Genomic DNA, 21,486 nt, shown 5'->3' with positions numbered 1-21,486 from the left:
GACGCGAGGGAATCCCCGCCCTCCGCCCCGCCCTCATCCCGAGCGCCCATCCCTGAATCCCGAGCGCCCACCCCCGCATCCCGAGCGCCCACCCCCGCATCCCGAGTGCCCACCCCCTCAGCCTCCGACCCATCCCGGTGCCCGAGCGCCCACCCCAAAATCCTGAGCGCTCATCCCCGCAGCTTCCATCCCATCCCCGAATCCTGAGCATCCATCCCCGCAGCCTCCAACGCATTCCCGGCTCCCTGAAGTCGTTCCCCGTCCAGCCCCGCGTGTTCCCGGTATCCAGCTCCATCCTACGCGGGGCTCGGCAGCACCGGAGAGTTCCCATCGTGAACGGAGTCATGGAATTGTTAGCGTTGGGAAAGATCCCATAAAAGACAGAAATCCTCCCAAAGAAATGCCCCGAATCTGGCACCTCCCACGAATCCTGCGTGAGACAACAAAGCCAGCTGTCCAAGAGGGAATAAAAACCAGGACACAGCCACTGACACCCCCCCAGTGTCCCCAGCGGGTCAAAAATAGCAGGTTTGGAACTATAAAAAGACCCAGCGGATTCTGTGTCCATTCGGGGAATCCCCAGGGAGCTGCCAGGGCAGGAGCCAGCTCATTCCTCAGGGATGAGGGCCTGGAGGGTGGCACAGCTTCCCTGGATCGCTCCCGGGCCAAATAACAACCCTGGCAATGGTGACCCCTGTCCTGCCCTTCCTGGTGCTCCTGGCACTGAGATTCCCAGTCCTGGGAGCTTCTCCCAGATCTTGGCTGGCTTGGTTTTGTCATCCAGGATCCGTGGGAGATGCTGGCTCCAGGGCATTTCTTTGGGGGAATTTCTGGCTTTTATGGGAAGCAGCATAGATTTGACACAAGCTGGGCCAGCCTGTACTCAACCCCCCTCCAGCTGTCTTTTCCCTCTTTTCCCAGGACAAGGACGGGCTTTTTCAATGCCCCTGGAAGAGGGAGAAGCTTGGCAAGGGTGGCACAATGAGGTCATTGTCACCACGAGCCTGGGGGTGCCTCTTTGTCCATTGAGGTTCCTCCAGAGCCGGTGGGGACACAACTCCATCACTGCCAGCATCCCAATGACGCCTTTTCCCAAATTAGCAGCTCCCAAATGGCAGGAATTCCATGGTTTTGCCTCACTTCACTCGGCCTGGATGGAGCTGAGCTCTTTGCTGGACAGAATTCCCCAATTCCCATCTTTTCTGGCAGGGAGGTGACAGCAATTCCAGCAGGAAGAGCTGGTCAGAGCTGGAATGTGGATGCTGGAATGTCCTGGGCTGGGGGGGATCATTCAAATCCAACTCCTTGTCCTTGCATGGGACACCCCAGAAATCCTACCTGGAAATGTTCATCTCAAACCATGTCCTGCTCGAGGCTGATTTTCCATGGATTTCCAGCAGGGAAAACGCTGCCATCCATGAGGAACGACCCCCAGGGGCAGCACCTCAGTGCTGTGGGATACAAAAATTCCCTGGAAAACGCCAGTAAAAGAGACAAAGAGGGAAAAGGGGAGACTCCCAAGAGCTGAAACCACTCCCTGACCCCAGAGGAGAGGAAGGAAAGGCACAAAAATCCTGCAAAACCCTGGGATTGGGGTTGGAATTTGTGGAAAAACTGAATTTAGGAGGCACCTGAAGGAGCCCCTCTGCTTCACCCCCCTCTGCCCAGCAAACAGCACCCAAAAAAAAAGCAGGAATTTCCTTTTTTTTCCAGGGAAAAAAAGAAGCACCAGGCCCCTTAAAAACCTCTTTAATCGTTTCCAAACTTTATTTGTGGGTGATTCGACGAAAGACACGAGTTAGTAATGGTTACATCATGCTGCTCCTCTACCGTGCATCGCCCTTCGGAATTCAGCCAGCAGCTCCCAAAGTCAGGAATTCCTGAAGCCACACGGACATCTCGGGGGTGTTAAATTAAAGAAAAAATCCCCCCCCCCAAAAAATCAAATCTGGAAAAAAACCCCCACGACCTCAATGTCCTTTTTTTTTTTTTTCTTTCTTTTTTTTTTTTTTGTGGTTTTGTTTTTGGATATAATGTTACGGGAAAAAAAAAAAAAGCCCACGGCCCTAAGGGTGCTGCTGAAAATTCCGGCTGCTCCCCCACGAGGACACAAAATTCCTGGTTTAAGGCATTTCCAAGCCCCAGCGAAAGCAGACGGAGTTTTTGTATTTATTTTCGTTCGGTTGTGGGCTTTGTGTTGGGTTTTTTGTTATTTCTTGGCTTCATTTCAGCGGCATTCCCGAAAATCAGCAGCTTTCCCGTCCCTCTGGAGCTGGCACATCCAGCCCTGGCTGAGCCCAGCTGGGAATCTCATTCCCAAAACATGGACTGGGAGCTCCCAGCTCCCTCCCTCCCATCCCACCCCATCCTCTTGGGATCAAAGCCCAGCATTTCCCACCAGGAATCCCAATTTGGAGCCAGCAGCCACCAAAAATGGGGATTTTGGCACCCCCCAGGACCCCCCCAGCCACAGCAGAACCCCCCCGGGAATATTTAACCCCTGGATTTTCCACAGGAATGTCACAGGTTGGGAATTCTACTTTTTTTTTTTTTTAAATCCAATTAAACAAAATAAAAGCAGATCCAAGTGGTTTTTCCATAGGTTTTTTCCTCTTGGTTCCATCTTTGTTCAGAGCTCACCCTGAGAAAAGAAATTTCACTTTTCCTGGCTCAAAATTTGGTGCCAAACCCCCCATTTTTGATAGAAATTTAGGGGAAAAGTGCCCGATTCTGGCACCTTGGGTGGGAATTACCACCCAAAACCCAGTGGGATCCTGCAAATGAATTCCCTAAAGTTGTTTTTCCACGGAGCAATCCCAGCTGCCAGCTGAGGGTGGGAAGGGGACACAGAGGCCCCAAACCACCAGGAAATCCTTCCCATGGAGAAGGAATCCCAGTGGAGGATGGGATCGTTTCTTCCAGAGCTTTGATCCATCTGTTCTTCTCCAGCTTCCAGGAGATCCGGAGGCTCCAGGCAGAGGTGCTGCCACTCCCAATCCCACCCCAGAAACTTCAAAACTGGCCTCAAAATTTTCCTTTCCAGGAAGAAAATGCTTAAAAATCCCCCCAAACACTCTCCAGCCCCGTTCCCATCCCTGTTGGAGCCATTCCTGCTGGGCTGGCAGCATCCAGAGGAGCGTGGAAGACCCAAAAACTCCAAGTCCAAGGTAAAAATTCCAAATTCTCTTTGTGGGAGAGGCTCCGATGGCAGCTCTGCATTCCCAGGCTGGGAGCCAGAGGCTGGAAAATGCTGTGGGTCATGGAAGGACACATCCAAGAGATGTCTGAAAAGGGAAAAGGGATCCTCCCAGCCCCTTTGGAAGAGGCAGAGCATTCCCAGCTCGGGGAGAGGAGCTCCAAGTGATCCCCAGCATGAGGGAGGCCGAGGCTTGGAGGCCTCGGGAAGAGCAGCCGGGGAGGGTCGGGACACGTCCGGATGAACACAAAGTGTGGGAATGAGGTTTCCCAGCTGCTCCTGCACGTGTCCAAGAGGAAGAGGAGGAGGAGAACCGCTGGAAAAATCCACATTGTTCCCCCTCCCGGCACCTCTCAGTCCAGCAAAGAGTCACGAGACAAGCGCAGAGCGAAGCTTTGGCCGCCTGGCCGGAGCAGGCCCGGCTCTCTCCCTTCCAGTGCGTGGCATCCCTGATGTGAGCAGAGCTCGAAGGAGAAAAGCACTTGAGATCCTTACACACATAAATTACAGTGAGAGGAACGGGGGGCAGGAGGAAATCGGGTGAACACAGCGCCAGGAGAAGGTTTGGAAGAGCCAGACCCCAGAGCAGGGCGGGAATTCCCCACATGGGAGGGGTCGGGGCCAGGCAGTGAATCCGTGAAGGCCTCGCCAGCACCCAGCAGCGTTTCCCCCACAGGGGAACGAACAACGCCCCAAAAACACCAGGAAAAAGGGGGGAAACCCCCCCCCAAAAAAGAAGCTTCAAGTATGAAGAAGATTTTCGCTGCAGTGGGAGAGTTCTTCTGTCGCTTCTCGGAGCCTCGAGGTTTGTTCTGTGTCGCTGCTGTTCGGGCCGAGCCTCACCGCCCCGCACGGGCTGCAACCCAAAGAACCCGAAAGAAAAAAGGGGTTTCCTGCCCTCCCTGTCCCCCCCCAAAAAATATAAAAAGCAATAAGTTTACAAAAATAGAAAATAATTACAGCAATAGGCAGGAGGGAGGGGGAGGGAGGGAGGTCCCTGGGCTCTATTTGGCCGAGCAGTGCAATATCCGGGGCTGGTTCAGGGCGTCCTCCAGCAGGTGCAGCTCCCGGCGATCCACGAGCACGTCCCGGATGCAGCCGATGAAGCCGGTGCTGAAGGCCTTGGGCAGCCTGTGGGGCACGCTCGGCTTGTCCAGCCCCCCTGGAAAGGGCACGGGGACACATCAGGGCAGGGGACAGATGGACAGACAGACTGGGGGCAGGGCAGGGCAGGGGACAGACAGACTGGGGACAGGGCATGGGGCAGGGGACAGACAGACTGGGGGCACTGCAGGGACAGGGGACAGACAGACAGACTGGGGACAGGTCAGGGCAGGGGACAGACAGACTGGGGACAGGGCATGGGGCAGGGGGCAGACAGACTGGGGACAGGGCAGGGCACAGGGGGCAGACAAACAGACTGGGGACAGGTCAGGGCAGGGGACAGGGGACAGACAGACTGGGGACAGGGCAGGGCAGGGGACAGACAGACAGACTGGGGACACTGCAGGGACAGGGGACAGACAGACTGGGGACAGGGCATGGGGCAGGGGGCAGACAGACAGACTGGGGACAGGTCAGGGACAGGGCACAGGGGACAGACAGACTGGGGACAGTGCAAGGACAGGGGGCAGGGGACAGACAGACTGGGGACAGTACAAGGACATGGAACAGGGGACAGACAGACAGACAGACAGACTGGGGACGCTGCAAGGACATGGAACAGGGGACAGACAGACTAGGGACAGGTCAGGGACAGGGCACAGGGGACAGACAGACAGACAGACTGGGGACGGTGCAAGGACAGCCAGAGCAGCCCCAGTGGTGGCACACGCTCACAGTCCCACACACCATCCCCGGTGCTGTCACACACTCTGTCACACACTCACCCCCAGGCACTGCCTCCCCACAGCAGGGAAAACCCTCTTCCCTGCCCATTAATAAATATCAATTAAATGAATTCATTTTATAAAAATTAAGTCGTTGTTTCCGCTTAAATCACGTCAGTTCCAACCAATGCCTGTCGCTTTCCTGAGGACACTTAAACCACTGGCTTCTTTCTACTGGTATTTCTGTTGAAAACACTGTTCTATTTCTACTCTAAAATACCGATCCGAGTCTCGTCTCCTTGGCATTTGGCCCCAAATTCAAGCTGCATTTTGGTTCAGTGACTGCACTGCCAATGGTGGCCCATCAAACACGCTGAAGTTACAAAGGGCTGACTGCAAACACAGCCTGGGCAAGCCCCGGAAAAATTCCTCATGGAAAAAATCCTGCTTTCCAGGTAACTTCTAGGTGGGCCTCAGAAGGAGAAATTTTGGAATATGAACTCCCTGTAGGTCAGGTTAGACCTGAACTACAGGCTCAGACCAGGGAGATAAGCACAGATGCTTCCAGAAAGTGTGAGTAGAATCCAACCCTGTTCTTCCCTGTGAGGGTGGGGAGCCCCTGGGATGGAATTCCCAGGGAAGCTGTGGCTGCCCCATCCCTGGAAGTGTCCCAGGCCAGCTTGGAGCACCCTGGGATAGTGGGATGTGCCTGGGAATGGCACTGGAGGGGCTTTAAGGTCCCTTCCAACACCAGTTATGACTCTAATTCCCAGTTACCCCCTCAGGGGACACGGTGCCATGGCAGGGAGAGGCACAGGTCCCTCAGCATTTGTAGGAATTTTGAGGCCACGGTGTGATGCTGAAGGAAGGGAGGGACATCCCCATCCCATTCCAGCTCTGAATCCTCAGCCAGGGACACGGGAATGCTCTCCTTTCCCCCGGACTCACCCAGCCACAGGGCCCCATCCGTGTCCAGCTGGGTGGCCCCAAGAGGGGAGGAGCCGGCGATGGGAGCTTCATTCCCAACCTGGAGGGAGCCTTCCCTCTGGACCCTGCTCCCGAGGGAGGGAGGAAAACCAGCAATTAATGAACAGCCTCAGAGGGAAGGCCCGGAGCTGTTCCCTGCAAATCCCGACACCGGGAAGCACCAGTGCTTTTCCAGCTGTGGAGCTGAGCATCCCTGGATACAATCCTTGCCCCAGTGCCACCCAACTGACTGTCCCCTCCAGCACCCCTGTGGCATCCCACAGAGCCACCCCAGCCCTGCCAGATCCCGTGGCAGGAATCCCTGGCACTCCAGGGGCGTGATCCCTGCCCGCTCCCACCTCCCATAAAAATAAAAAAGGGCCGGCTTGCTCCCACTGGGAACAGAATGTGAAACCCTCAGAGATCCCAAATCCAAGGCATGGCCCTTCCACACCTCCTGTCTGTCCCCTCTGACATTTCCCGGCGTGTCCCAGCAGGGCAGGGCCTGCCCTCTGTTCTCATCCAAGGAGAGATCCTTGGGGATCACTGTGCCGTGACTCAGCCGCCTCATCCCCATCCCCATCCCCATCCCACTGTCCCCCCTCACCTGGAGGCTTTGATGTGGATCCACTGGTTGGTGTTGACGGGGACTGTGGAGCGCAGGGTGACGGGTTTGGAGCCGAGGTCGTAGCTCAGCTGCACGAAGCCATCCACGATGGCCAGGGCGATGTAATCCGACTTTTCCAGCCCCTTCCCGCTCCACAGGAGCAGCCCCTGCGTGGCCTCGGTTTTGATGCTGAGCTCGAAGTGGTTGGACTGCAGGGCCTTCTCACTGCAGGGAGAGCAGAGGGAGAACGGGGCTGGAAAAGCGACAGGCGGCTCCTGAGCAGCTCCTTGGAGCAGCCTCCTCCTCTTCCCAGGGAGCTGGGATAGCCTCCATCCCATTCCTGGGATTGGGATACATCCATGGGGTCTGTCCCCACCTGCTGCCCTCAGGAGTGACAGATTTTGGGATAACCTCCACTCCTGGGATAGACCTCAAGGGTGGCAGATTTTGGGATAACCTCCACCCCACTCCTGGGATTGGGATACACAGGATGGGTCTATCCTCACCTGCTGCCCTCAGGAGTGACAGATTTTGGGATAACCTCCACCCCACTCCTGGGATACATCTCAAGGGTGGCAGATTTTGGGATAACCTCCACCCCACTCCTGGGATAGACCTCAAGGGTGGCAGATTTTGGGATAACCTCCACCCCACTCCTGGGATGCACCTCAAGGGGGGTGGATTTTGTGCTATCAGAATTCCTGTGGGAGTGGATGGGAAGCTCCAAACCAGGCCAGAGGATCCAAGGAGCAGCCCTGGAGGTCTCTGACCCAGCTGCCACTCTTGGGAACACCAATCCCCATCCTCCTGCTGCCCTGAGCGGGGCTGCTCAGCTCTCCTGGGATTCTCCCCAAGATCCAGATGGAGATTCCTTGTTTTTGTCCTCATGGAGCACAGTCCCTGCCAGTTGTGCCACGGCAGCCTTGGCACTCTGGGACTGTGACAGGAAGGGGATGGAGGCAACAAAACCTTCTCTAGGTCTTTTCCCAAGGGAGGAAGGAAGGAAAGATGGGATTTCCCCCATATTTGCATCCCGATTTTTGCCTCTGGAACAGGCACGAGGCTCCTGGCACAGAGACACAGACTGGACAACAGAGACAGCACCGAGAGCTTTTTATCCCCACGGGATGCTGCATCCAGAGGGCAGGACAAGGCCTGATGTCCTTGCAGGGTCACTCAGCCTGGGCGCCCCCTCTGCAGAGCTCATCCCTCAGGGATAAAAAGCAGGGATGGGGACACACAGGACACACACAGGGACACGGGGACATGCTGAGGCACGGGCACAGCACGAGACAGCGGCAGCCTGGCACACTCACCTGGGCTCCGAGGGGAAATCCAGCGCCTCGGGACTCGGATGGGGGAAAAAAGGGGAGCGTGCCATAAGCGCAGGGCAGCGAGGAGACCCTTCCCTGCCTTCCCTTCCTGCCTTCCCTCCTTCCCTGCCTTCCCTTCCTGCCTTCCCTCCTTCCCTGCCTTCCCTTCCTGCCTTCCTTCCCTCTCCCACCCCGCTGGGAACAGCTTTTCACCCCGCGCAGCTTCCAAGCAGGAACTGCCTGGAGCGAGCAGGAGAGCCGGGAATTGTCCCCTGGGTGAGCCTCCTCCAGCCATGGAAACACCTGTGGAAGTGGAAGCTGGGGCAGGGAGAGCGGGATAACGGCAAGGAGGGAATATCCAACCTGTGCTGGGCACGGAGTCGGGTTTGGGAGGGGCTGAGGGAGAAAAGGAGCTCAGGAAGGACCTCTTTGATCTCCACAGCTCCTTGGCAGGAGGGGACAGCCAGGGCGGGCTGGGGACAAGGGACAGAGGAGAGGAAATGGCCTCAGTGGAGGTTGGGATTGGATATTTGGGAGAATTCCCTCAGTGGAGGTTGGGATTGGATATTTGGGAGAATTCCCTCAGTGGAAGTTTGGATTGGATATTTGGGAGAATTCCCTCAGTGGAGGTTGGGATTGGATATTTGGGAGAATTCCCTCACTGGAGGTTGGGATTGGATATTTGGGAGAATTCCCTCAGTGGAGGTTGGGATTGAATATTTGGGAGAATTCCCTCAGTGGAGGTTGGGATTGGATATTTGGGAGAATTCCCTCAGTGGAGGTTGGGATTGGATATTTGGGAGAATTCCCTCAGTGGAGGTTGGGATTGGATATTTGGGAGAATTCCCTCAGTGGAGGTTGGGATTGGATATTTGGGAGAATTCCCTCAGTGGAGGTTGGGATTGGATATTTGGGAGAATTCCCTCAGTGGAGGTTGGGATTGGATATTTGGGAGAATTCCCTCAGTGGAGGTTGGGATTGGATATTTGGGAGAATTCCCTCAGTGGAGGTTGGGATTGGATATTTGGGAGAATTCCCTCAGTGGAAGTTTGGATTGGATATTTGGGAGAATTCCCTCAGTGGAGGTTGGGATTGGATATTTGGGAGAATTCCCTCAGTGGAGGTTGGGATTGGATATTTGGGAGAATTCCCTCAGTGGAGGTTGGGATTGGATATTTGGGAGAATTCCCTCAGTGGAGGTTGGGATTGGATATTTGGGAGAATTCCCTCAGTGGAGGTTGGGATTGGATATTTGGGAGAATTCCCTCACTGGAAGGGCTGCCAGGCATTGGAACTGGGGTGGAACATGGAAGTGTTCACAAAACCACATCCAAAAGTGCCACATCCACACAACTTCTGAACACTTCCAATCCCTGACCGCCCTTCCAGAGAAGAAATTTTCCCAAATATCCAACCCAAACCTCCCCTGGTGCAGCTTGAGGCCGTTTTTCCTCCTCCTGCCCTTGGGATGCTTCGGGATGAGCTCCCCTCTTGGACGTGGAATTGTCACATGTGGCCTCTGAGTCAGCCCTGGGGCACTCACAGGACAGGGAGTGCAGGGAAAAGGGGAAATCCAGGAGTGCAGCTGTCCCTGCAAGTGTCACAGGCTCCAGGTCCTGCTCATTCAGCCCTAAATAAACGTAAACTATAAAAATGGATGTCCCAGTAAAAACCAGTACGGGCATGTCAGGGCTGGAGGAGCCATGGGAATGTTGGTCCTGCCCTGGGCACACCCTGGAGGAGAAAAAATCCACTTTTATGGGCAGCCCACGGCCTGGCAGGGCTGCAGCCAAGCCCAGCAGGGGGAACTGGGAGAAGATCCCTCCCAGGATGGGGCAGCACAGCCCAAACTGGCTGGGAAAAGGCTGGGAATGGTGACATTCCCTCTGCAGGGCACTGGGCCAGGCAGGGTCACTGGCAGGGCTGTGGCTCGGGGTGGGGGGGGTGCACAGGGACAGTTGTGAGGCCACAGTGCTGGAGGGCACTGCCCAGCTTAGGAGGACACTCAGGATAATCCTAAAAATCCTAAAAATCCTAAAAAAGCCTTCCCAGCCCCTCCCAGTGCTGTGAGCATGCAGGTGATGGCCCTGCAGCCCCCCAAGCACAGGCACAGCTCAGCCCCCAGGGCCCTGCCCGTGCCCAGCGGGCACAGAATGAGGTGGGATGGGATGGGATGGGATGGGATGGGATGGGATGGGATGGGATGGGATGGGATGGGATGGGGCAGGCAGGGATCCCCCCAAATTCCCCCTTCCCACAGCAGGGAATGCTCCTCCTGGAGCAGGGCTTCCCTTCGGTGCAGGACAGACACACAGACAGCACATCTCAGCTGCCCAGGCATTTGGACTTCTCCCCATCCTTCTGCCCTGACTCTTTTTCTGACCCCTCATCCACACCGGGGATGTTTTGAGGGGTTCCCAGTGCCCAGCCCGGCCTCCTCCAAAGCCACATCCATGCTGGAAAAATCAGGGCGGGATCAGCACCCTGAGTTTGCATCTCCAACACCTTCAGCTGCTGCCGGAGCAGGGAGCCACAGGAGTTCTCCTTCCCTGTGCTCGTCCTTAAACTCTGTTCAAATCGTGCTTACTAATTAAATTAAGGCATGCCGGGGGGACAACAGCTGGATGAGGCAGGGCTGGGACAACAGCTGGATGTGACACATCCAGGTAAAGCAGCTCCTGTACAACCCCACGAGCTGCCGTCAGCACCCGAGTCCTCCTCCCCTCTGGAATGGGAATATTTTCCCCCAGAAGATGCCGGGAGAAGCCCCAGATTCCTCCCCTTCGTCCTGCCCGGAGCTGCCCCGGTGTTTGGGGTGGCAGTGGGGACGTGGTGAGGGTGGGCGGGGCCGTACTTACGCTGGGATCTCATTGCTCAGGTGGCTTGAAAACAGAGAAACAGCGACATTGAGAGGGGACAGACACACAGACAGGGACAGACAACAGCTCCACACGGACATCCCCCCGCAGGGCTGGGAAACTGGGAATGGGACAGGCAGATGGATGGGATCCCATCCAAGACCCTCTCCCAGCGCCCTGGAGGTGGGAATTAACCCCAGTGGGGAGGGAGGAAGGGCACTGAGCAGAACTCCCAGGAGTCTCCTGAAGGAGGAATTTGCAGCCTGGAGGACCTCAGGCAGCATTCCCAGAGGGAATTCCCAAGGACCAGCATAGCCATGGACACCACAGGGTCCTCCCCAGCATGGGGGACGAGCAGAGGTCGGGACAGTCACACGTGTCCCAAAGCAGAGATGTCCCATGCTGCTGGCAGCACCATCCAGCCTGGGACATGAAGGATGCAGCTCCATCCCATTCCCAAACCAGGCTGGGCTAAGCCAGGAGTTTCCTCCAGGCAGCAGAACCACAGCCAGGCCTGGAGCTGGGAATGTGGGGGGAAAACACTCTGCCAACAGGGCAGCTCTGCCGGGAAGGACCAGGAACAGCCGGCCCTGGTTTGGAGCTCCTGGATCCCAGCTTTTCCTCCTGGAATCAGCCCGAATTCCTGGTTTGGGGCTTGGCTCAGGCCAGCAGCCAAGGTACCTCTTGGTGACGGCGTTGTGGTACTCCAGGTACGTCCTGCCGTCGAAGGCCACGGCCTCGGCATCCCCCGCTGCCTTCTCGATGATCACTGAGGGGGGAAGAACAGGGAGGTGGGAAAAGGAGCTGCCAGGGAAAGGCAGATAATTCCTGTCCATGCTGGGACTCTGGGAAAATCCCCCTTTCCTCACTGAGCATCCCTGACACACCCAAAGCTGTGTCCCCTGCGAAATGTCACCCCTTGAGAGGTCTGAGCGGCTTTAGAACCCGGGATTTGCAGCATTTCCCCATTTGGAAGCCAGGAAAGGTCGGTTTGAACTGGAATTTTGATTTATTGGGTTTAAATGGAGAGAGAGGAGGTTTAGGTGGGATATTGGGAAGGAATTCTTCCCTGGGAGGGTGGGGAGGTACCAACACAGAGAAGTGTGGATGGCCCACCCCTGGAAGTGGATTGGGATTGCTGGAGCAACCTGGGATAGTGGGAGGTGTCCCTGCCCATGGATGGGGTGGGAAACGATGGGATTTAAGGTGCCTTCCAACCCAACCCATTCCATGATTCCCTAGCCCAGCTCTCCAAGGGTTTTTCTCTCAAAGAACATCCTGATTTGTGCTCCTTTTCACCCTAACCCTTGCTGGATGCGCTGAACTTCTGCAGCTTTCCCAGGTTTTCCATCTGATTTAGGATCCCTGGGACAGTGGGAGGTGTCCCTGCCCGTGGGATGAGAGCAGCTTTCAATCCCTTCCAACCAAACCATTCCGTGATTACAGGAAGGACAAGAATTCCAGCTTGGCCTCCACGTTGTCCTGCTGCCACCAGGACAGCTCCAGTGCCATGTGGGTGAGGGGCCACCTCCAGCCCCCATGGCCACCTCCAGCTCCCCATGGCCACCTCCAGCACCCCATGGCCACCTCCAGCTCCCATGGCCACCTCTAGCCCCCATGGCCACCTCCAGCCCCCCATGGCCACCTCCAGCCCCCCATGGCCACCTCTATCCGCCTTGGCCACCTCCAGCTCCCCATGGCCACCTCCAGTGCCCTGTGCCACCTCCAGCCCCCCATGGCCACCTCTAGCCCCCATGGCCACCTCCAGCTCCCCATGGCCACCTCCAGCCCTCTGTGCCACCTCCAGCTCCCTGGGCCACCCCTAGGCCCCCATGGCCACCTCTAGCCCCCCATGGCCACCTCCAGCCCCCTGTGCCACCACCAGCTCCCCATGGCCACCTCCAGCTCCCTATGCCACCTCCAGCTCCCTGGGCCACCCCTAGACCCCCATGGCCACCTCCAGCCCCCCATGGCCACCTCCAGCCCCCCATGGCCATCTCCAGCTCCCTGTGCCACCTCCAGTCCCCATGGCCACCTCCAGCCCCCTGTGGCCCCTCACCCTTCTCGCAGTGGGCCCCAGAGAAGCCCCTCTGGCAGGAGCACTCGTAGCCCTCCATGCTGGGGCTGCAGGAGCCCCCGTTCTGGCAGGGGTTGGGTTTCTGGGTGCAGGGGTGGCCCCGGAACGGGGAGATCTCCATGGCACTGCGGATGTTGTGCTCCATCAGCATGGGCACCCCCTGGACTGAGATCTGCAGGGAGGAGAAACGGAGTCACTCACGAGCTGCCCGGGCCCTGGGATGGATTTCCCAGAGGAATTGTGGATGTCTCATCCCTGGAAGTGTCCGGGACCAGGTTGGACGGGGCTGGGATGGCGGAAGCGTCCCTGCCCATGGCACAGGATGAGCTTTGAGGTCCCTCCAACCCAAACCAGTCTGGGACTCTCTGATGGTCCTTCACTGCCACCTCTGGTGCCATGAGGGAACCAGGCAGTGTCCCTGGGGACGAGAGGAGACCGGAATCCATCCCGAAGATGGGAATCCATCCCCAATTCCCACATGTTCCTGTGACCTCATGTTCCCCTCCTGGCCCCCACTGGTGCCACTTTTCGACCAGGTGTGCTCCACATGCCAGGAGAGCTCCCAGCTCCATCCCAGGGCAGGTGGGACAGCTCCCACTGGACACTGGGCTGGCCACCAGGACTGCAGCCTCTCACAGCTCCCAGTGGACACTGGGCTGGCCACCAGGACCTCACCTTCTGCACAGCTCCCTCGAAGCCACTGGAGATGGCGGCTGCTCGAGCCAGCTTGGAGAAATCCGGGGCTCCCCCCACATAAAAGGGCTCCTTCAGGTTCAGCACCATGTGAGGCATCTGGGGAAACAGGAAAATCATGGAGAAGGTGTCAGGGTGTCCCTGGTTGTCCTGGACGGGGCCAGGAGTTGGGCTTGAGGATCCTCGTGGCTCCCTTAATTTGGGATATTTTATGATGTTTTATTTTATGATGTTTTATTTTATGATGTTTTATTTATGGTTCTACAGATGGAGCCTCCAGGAAACCTCCTCATGCCAAGGACTGCGAGGTCCCACCCCTGGTGGGCACCTGGGAAAGGTTTCCCATGGATTGAATTTTGGGGAAGGGCTGTCCCAACGCCCTCGGGCCTGGAGGGGGTCTCTGGTTTCGTGCGACCCCAAAACTCGGGTACCCAAACATCGCCCCGAGCCTCTGCAGGGCTGGAGCTCAATCCCAGCACATTCCAGAGGGATCCATCCTGGCTGCTCCAGGTTTGAGGGGGTTCTCCTGCACCCCATGGCTTGAGGAGGTTCTCCTGCACCCCACGTGGTGTTTTTGGAGGAGGAAATTCCCTCCTTGCTGTCGCTCTGCTGGAAAATCCCAGGTGAGGCTCCAGCCCCAGGAACGATGCCCATTCCTGGGAATTCTCTGGGATGGAGCCAGGGCCACAGCAAAGACGGGGTGATATGGATCACTAACGAATGTTCCATGGGATTAACAGAAAAAAAATGACCGGATTAATTGGAATGCTCCCGAAACAGAACACAACAACTGGCTGGGAATGAGGGAGGAAAAGGGAATGAGCGGCTCTAAACTACAGGGATCCTAAATCAGATGGGCAAGGGGCGGGGTGGAACACTGAGATCGGGATGGAAAACACAAAAAAAAGGAACGAGGTGCCAATGGCAGATGAGATGGAGGCGTGGGGGGGGTCATACTTATCTGTACCTTACGGGATTTCTGGGATCCAGACAGCAGGGGAGGGAAAAATACAAAGGAAAATCAAAGGGAGAGAGAGAAAAAAAAAAAGAGAGAGAAAAGGGACATCAGTGGGGTGACATGGCAACAGGCAGGGCTGCCAAACCCTGCTGCCACCCTGGCTGGGTGGCTCAGGGACTGGCAGGAGGTGGCAGGAGGGTCACTGCCACCCAGGGAGCGGCTTCGCTCGGAGAGGAGCTTCAAAAGAGCAGAGCGAGGGGAGGAAAAATCCCTGGTTTTGCAGGAATGCTGCGGTTCCGGCTGGATTTGGGGATGAGTTCAGCGGCAAGCAGGGCTTTTCCTGCCTTCTCAGCTTCCTGGCTGGAAAGGGGCAGGGAAGGGACCCCCAGGAATGCAGCGACAGAAGCGTGGAGGGACAGGGGTGGGGAGAGGTTGGAGTTGGAGAGGGAAGCTCCAGCTGGGACTAGAGGAGAGGAAGCACCCATGGATGCAGCAGCAGCACCACGAGGCTTTCCCTGCTCCATGAGCTCCTCCCCGTGCTGGGGGGCTCCTGACACCCCTTAATTAACGATGGAATCATTTCCCCACGGGTGCCTCACGTACCTGTCCCAACACACAGAGCTGAAATAAGGGATGGGGGCTCCGTGCGAGTGTGGGGGGCTCATCAAAGGCATTCCTGAAACCTGGCTGAGCTCTGTGTGCAGGGACAGGGAGGGACGAGGGGCTGGAAGCTCCTGTCTGGCAGGAGATCCTTCCCTGCCCGGGTCCTGGCCACTCCTCCACCCTCAAAACCACGACTGAAAACCCAAGAGCCTGGGGAACTCCTCCCACACATGCCCAGAGCCCTCCCAGACCCCCAAACTCACCGGGGACTCCCCCGTCACCCTCTCGCCGTTGTTGACCCTCAGGACACCCTTGCGCCCGCTCCTCTCCAGCAGGACACTGATCCAGGTGTTGAGGGGCACTGGCTCCTTGCTCCTGGTGGGGAAAAAGGGGAAAAGAAAGCTCCCAGGTGAGAGCTCTGCCCTCAGAACCCACAAAGACAGCACTGGAAACCTGCCCTGAGCAGGCAGGGCCACCCCAGCTCACCTGAGCACGGCTGCCCCTTTGCCCAGGTCGTATCTGTACTCCAGGTGCCCCTCGTGCAGCGCCAGGGACACAAAGTCCCCTTTGCCATCGGTCTTCTGGCCGTTGTAGAAGATCATCCCGCTGGGGTTCTTGGCCAGGAACACCACTTCCATGGACATCTTGTTCCTGACAAATAAGGATTATGGATACCCTCTCCTCGAGCTGCCCTCACGCTCGGTTTCTCCATCCCTGTCTCCCTTGGGATAACCCTGCCAGCCTGGGACCGTGGCCATGGCACGGATGCCAGCCCTGCCAGGTGAGGGATGCCCCTCGCGCTCAGGGCGCTGTGGGGTGGGGATTTCCCCCTCTGCTGCCCATCCCTGGCACTTACTGCAGGTCAGGCACGAAGCTCTGCAGCCCGTTCAGCTCCAGGTAGGAGAAGCCGTTGAACTCGGGCAGGAAGGGCATGGAGTGGTCCTGCTCCGTCACTGGGCACACAGGGGGCGAGGTGAGCGACACGAGGCACGGCCCCAGAGCCTCACCAGGCTGGGGGACACCAGCACCGGGATCCCGCCCTGCCCCAGGGGATGCCCCGTCCCACCTCGCTCGCAGAACTCCCCTTCGCGGCCCATGGGGCAGGCGCACAGGGCCCCCTTGTCGGGCAGCACCAGGCAGGTGGCAGAGACGTGGCACGGCGAGGGCTCGCACGGGTTCCTCTCGAAGGCGCACGTGGGCCCTGCGGCGGGACAGGCAGCTCGGCACCGACCCACGGCCACCAGCACAGAGCCGTGTCCCCAGTGCCCCCAGTGTCCCCCCTCCTGGCTCAGGTGGCTTTCCATGAGCTGGGAAATCCCACAGAATCCCAGGATGAACCTTTGGGATCATCAAGTCCAACCTATGACCCAACACCTCCTCACCAAGCAAACCCCGGCACTGAGTGCCAGTCCAGGCTTTGTTAAACCCCTCCAGGGCCAGTGACTCCAGCCCTCCCTGGGCAGCCCATTCCAGTGCCCCATCCCTCTTCCAGTGAGGAATTTCCCCACAGCGAACCCCACAAACAGCAGGGCACCACACCCCTAAAACACCTTATGGGGATGTCATTTTACTGCCTCTAAAGGGGACTTCATTTGGGGCACGAGAACACCCAGATCCTGACCCTTACCACCCTCACCGGACGTGGCTTCACCCTCCACGACGATCCCAAAGGTTCTGGGATCTCAGGGGGGTGGGGCGAAGACCCCGCAGCGCCCATCCCCGTACCCGTGTAGGCGTCGCGGCACTGGCAGTGGAACATCTCTGCCTCCTTGGCGTGGCAGATGCCGCCGTGGTGGCAGGGGTTGGGCTCGCAGGGGTCGTTGCCGCACTCGCCCACGGCGCTGCCGTAGAGGACGTCGCCGGCGCCGTCCCGCAGGTCGTACACGCGGTTGTTGATGCCCAGCACGCGGATGCAGCCCCGCAGGCCGCCCGTGGCCGTGGTGCGCTCGGCCACCCTGAGGGGACGCACGAGGAGGGTTTGTGCCCATGGCACAGCGGGGAGCTGGGCCGGGCAGTGGGGTCGGGCTGTGCTGCCCTCACAATGCCAGGGGTGGGAGAGACTCCAGGCTCAAGGTGGGAGTTGTCCCTGCCTTGGCACACTCATGGGGGCAGTGGCACACTCACGGGGACAGTGCCACACTCACGGGGACAGTGGCACACTCATGGGGACAGTGGCACACTCATGGGGGCAGTGGCACACTCACGGGGACAGTGCCACACTCACGGGGACAGTGCCACACTCACGGGGACAGTGGCACACTCATGGGGACAGTGCCAGCCTCACGGGGACAGTGGCACACTCACGGGAACAGTGCCACACTCACGGGGACAGTGCCACCCTCATGGGGACAGTGCCACCCTCACGGGGACAGTGCCACCCTCACGGGGACAGTGGCACACTCACGGGGACAGTGCCACCCTCATGGGGACAGTGCCACCCTCACGGGGACAGTGCCACACTCATGGGGGCAGTGGCACACTCATGGGGGCAGTGCCACCCTCATGGGGACAGTGCCACACTCATGGGGGCAGTGGCACACTCATGGGGACAGTGCCACCCTCATGGGGACAGTGCCACCCTCACGGGAACAGTGCCACACTCATGAGGCAGTACCACACTCACGGGGACAGTGGCACCATCATGGGGACAGTGGCACACTCATGGGGACAGTGCCACCTTCATGGGGCAGTGCCACCCTCGTGGGGACAGTGCCACCCTGATGGGGACAGTGCCACACTGACGAGGACAGTGCCACACTCATGGGGCAGTGCCACCCTCGTGAGGCAGTGCCACCCTCACAGGGACAGTGCCAACCTCATGGGAGCAGTGCCACCATCATGGGGACAGTGCCACCCTCACGGGGACAGTGCCACCCTCATGAGGCAGTGCCACACTCATAGGGGCAGTGCCACACTCACGGGGACAGTGCCACCCTCATGGGAACAGTGCCACCTTTATGGGGCAGTGCCACCCTCACGGGGACAGTGCCACCCTCATGGGAACAGTGCCACCCCCCCAGGCCCAGTGCCACCCTCACAGTCCCAGTGCCACCCCGCAGTCCCAGTGCCACCCTCACAGTCCCAGTGCCACCCCGCAGGCCCAGTGCCACCCTCACAGGCCCAGTGCCACCCTCACAATCCCAGTGCCACCCCGCAGGCCCAGTGCCACCCTCACAGTGCCATCTGGTCGTCGGGCGCTCCCCCGATGAACAGGTCGGTGTCCAGGTTGAGGCCGTCGGTGCCCGGGGGGCTGTCCCCGCTCACGTGCGGCTCCCCATCCACGGCCAGGGCCCCGCTGCGCCGGTTCCGTGTCACCACCAGCTGGTGCCACCGGCCCGGCTCCACGCGCACCCGGCTGGTGACGGTGCCGGTGCCGGAGCCGGTGTTAAACCTGGGGGAAAAAAGCGCTGTTTGTGCCCAAAGGTGCCAGCTGGCCCATGCCAGGGGTGGTGTGGCACTGGGAGCACTTGGGGACCCTCTCCTTCCCTCTCTCCTTCTCTCCCTCTCCACCTCTGCCCTCCCCATCCCCTCATTCCAAAGTCATCCCATTGGATTTTGGAATGCAAAAAAACCCCACTCCTCTGCTTTTCTCCCTTTCTTCCCCCCCGCCCCCCTCTGCATTTCCTTACCCAGCTAAAAAAAAAACCACCAAAAAAAGATCTCCCGCTCGCCCAAAACAACCAACCTCCCACACCTCGGAGCTTTCTGAAATTCAGAGGGAGCCAAGTGAGTTCACTGTGCAGAGAAGAGGGAACGAGCTCCCTCAGTATTGCAGCTACATCCCAAAAATAACCCCCTGGATTTTTGTCCACTTTGAGGCCTCTTTGGCTCCATTCAACCCAAATTCCCCCTCCTGGCTGTGCCTCTCACCTGAGCTCCACGAAGCCGCCCACGAGCGCCAGCGAGATGAAATCCTTGCCGTGGTTCTGGGCGTTGTAGAGGAGCAGCCCGCTGGGCTCCAGCGCCCGGAATTCCATGGAAATCCTCACTGTGTGGTAGGCCTTCATCATCTTGAAGGCCAGGTAGGACTTGCCCCCGAAGCTGGGGATGAAGTACCTGATGGCTGCGGGGCCGGGGAGGGGACACAAGGATGGAGCAGTGAGCGCCTGGCACAAACCCGGGAATGTTTTCCTGCCAGGAAGGCCCCTCTGAGGCCACATTCCTGGGAAATGATCCCCCTGAACACTCCCAGTGCTGCCCACAGACCCCTCTGGTGACGCCATTTACCCCAAAAATCGGGATTACTTCATCCAGAAGTTTCCCTACCAGTTCCTCCCAGTTCAAAATCAGCGCTGCTGGTCCTTCCCATGCCCTGCTCCCACAGCTCCTCCAAACTCAGCTTCCCTGCTCCTTAATTTTCCTCTCTCCTCCCCAAAAACCTGACAGGTTCCCATCCATCACTCCTGGCTTTTCCTTACTGCAGCCGACGTTTTCCAAAGGATCTGGGCGGCCAAATCCCGTTAAAACCAACAGGGCTGGACACCCAGGGCTTGGAGAGCTCCAGGTGACGGCTTTAGGGACAAAGTTTTTTAGGAATGAGCCCACCCAGAGCCCCTGGTGTGACCCCAAAGCACCTGGGGGAGCTCCCAGTAAACACCAGCAGTGCTGCCAGGATCCAGCTGCTTCCCGAGCTTCTCCAAGGGCTGGGAAACGAGCCTGGATCAGCAGCACCCCCGTCCTGGTGCTGGGGAGGGTGGGCAGAGCCTGGCTGGGTGGCACTGGGTGATGCTGGGTGACGCTGCCACGAGCTGGGACAACAAAGCAGCAGCTCCCAACCTCCCAGGGCTTTGGGATCAGGACAGAGCCAGGGAGGAATTGCTCCTCGCTCTTTGCAACCTCTCTGCTCAGCTTTTACACCCACTTGTACCCACACAAGCTGCACTGGCAGAGCTGGGACAGCCGGTGACACCAACCCCTGCCGTGCCAGGGCCGATTTTGGGGTTGGTTTGCACGTCCCCCCCATCCCTCTGTCCCTGCTCAGTGGTTTTGTGCTGTTTCCCATCTCTGGAAATGTCCAAAGGTGGCATCCCTGCCCAAGGCAGGGGCTGGCAAATGATTCTTCAGGCCCTAAATTCGGGATTTTTGGGAGCATCACCTACGTTTCTCACACACAGCCCCTCCTTTCCCCGCCGGGCAGCTGCAGGTGAAGTCCTGGCCGTCGTCCTCGCAGGTGCCACCGTGCAGGCAGGGGTGGGACTCGCAGGGCCTGGGGGGTCTCCTGGTGGTGCCAGGGGGCTGCCGGGTGGGCTTCCTCCTGCCGCTGCCAGGGCTGGTGGAGCTGGGCCTCCTGGTGCTCAGCACGCCCACGGCCTTGGGGCCGGCTCTGCCCGCGGGCTCCGGGCGGTGGCCGAGGGCTGTGGTGGCCGGGGCCATGGTGGTGGCCGGGGCCATGGTGGTGGCCGTGGTGGTGGTGACGGTGGTGGTGAAGAGCCGGGGGATCCAGTCTGGAACACGGCAGAGGGGCGGGGTTAGGCGTGGGTTAGGATTGGGGTTAGGGGTAGGTGTGGGTTAGGGTTAGGTGTGGGTTTGGGTTAGGGTCAGGTGTGGGTTAGGATTGGGGTTAGGGGAAGGTGTGGGTTAGGATTGGGGTTAGGGGTAGGTGTGGGTTAAGGTCAGGTGTGGGTTAGGATTGGCGTTAGGGGTAGGTGTGGGTTAAGGTTAGAGTCAGTTATGGGTTAGGGTCAGGGTTAAGGTCAGGTGTGGGTTAGGGTCAGGTGTGGGTTAGGATTAGGGTTAGGTGCTGGTTTGGGTTAGGGTCAGTTATGGGTTAGGGTCAGGGTTAGGGTCAGGTGTTGGTTAGGGTCAGGTGTGGGTTGGGGTCAGGGTCAGGTGTGGGTCAGGGTTAGTGTTACGTATGGGTTAGTGTTAGGGTTAGGGTTAGGGTCAGTTATGGGTTCGGTTCAGGGTTAGGGTCATTTATGGGTTAGGGTCAGTTATGGGTTAGGGTTAGGGTCAGTTATGGGTTAGGGTTAGGGTCAGTTATGGGTTAGGGTCAGGTGTGGGTTAGGAGCAGGGTCAGGTGTGGGTTTGGGTTAGGCGTGGTTTAGGGGATGGATTTTGAGCAGCCAGGGTGCTCCTGGCAGGACACCAGGAAGGGGAATTTGCAGCCTAAGTGACCTCAAAGCAGACAAAACTCGGGGTTTTTTTGGGATGTAGCTGGAATGCTGGAGGTGAGGGCTGTGCCTGTTCCAGGCTCTGTGTCCCTGCTTTTCCTGGGAATTCTGGGGTGTGTGGAGTCCCACACTGGCCACCACCTCTGGAATTCCAGGATGGGCTCCCTTTCCAGGGCAGAGCTGCATGTCCTTGAGTGGCACTGACCATATTCCATGGAAAAGGGGGGAATTTTAACCCTTTTATGGTTTTCCTGAGGGAAAAATAATTCCAGG

At 58.3% G+C, this 21,486-nt stretch overlaps 1 protein-coding gene across 1 annotated transcript in view; it reads right to left on the bottom strand.

Annotated features, from left to right (window-relative positions):
* Positions 1–4,054: 4,054 nt before the first annotated feature.
* AGRN (agrin) overlaps positions 4,055–21,486 on the bottom strand; it is a gene marked incomplete at its 5' end in the record, with an annotated part of 85,560 nt that continues 68,128 nt past the window's right edge. Inside the window, 15 exons of the mRNA XM_082295608.1 lie at positions 4,055–4,358; positions 5,974–6,077; positions 6,599–6,823; positions 11,451–11,538; positions 12,829–13,018; positions 13,522–13,638; positions 14,507–14,518; positions 15,364–15,475; positions 15,587–15,751; positions 15,957–16,053; positions 16,167–16,301; positions 16,826–17,055; positions 18,276–18,491; positions 18,971–19,163; positions 20,200–20,544. Coding sequence (XP_082151734.1) covers positions 4,201–4,358; positions 5,974–6,077; positions 6,599–6,823; positions 11,451–11,538; positions 12,829–13,018; positions 13,522–13,638; positions 14,507–14,518; positions 15,364–15,475; positions 15,587–15,751; positions 15,957–16,053; positions 16,167–16,301; positions 16,826–17,055; positions 18,276–18,491; positions 18,971–19,163; positions 20,200–20,544 — 2,387 coding nt within the window. The 3' untranslated portion in view covers positions 4,055–4,200. The remainder of the gene's footprint in view (positions 4,359–5,973; positions 6,078–6,598; positions 6,824–11,450; positions 11,539–12,828; positions 13,019–13,521; positions 13,639–14,506; positions 14,519–15,363; positions 15,476–15,586; positions 15,752–15,956; positions 16,054–16,166; positions 16,302–16,825; positions 17,056–18,275; positions 18,492–18,970; positions 19,164–20,199; positions 20,545–21,486) is intronic.

This window comes from Coloeus monedula (assembly GCF_965178545.1).
Source record: "Coloeus monedula genome assembly, chromosome: 22".
NCBI lineage: Eukaryota > Metazoa > Chordata > Aves > Passeriformes > Corvidae > Coloeus > Coloeus monedula.
Note: the sequence above shows the minus strand (reverse complement) of the source record. Positions and strands in the feature narration are given on the sequence as shown.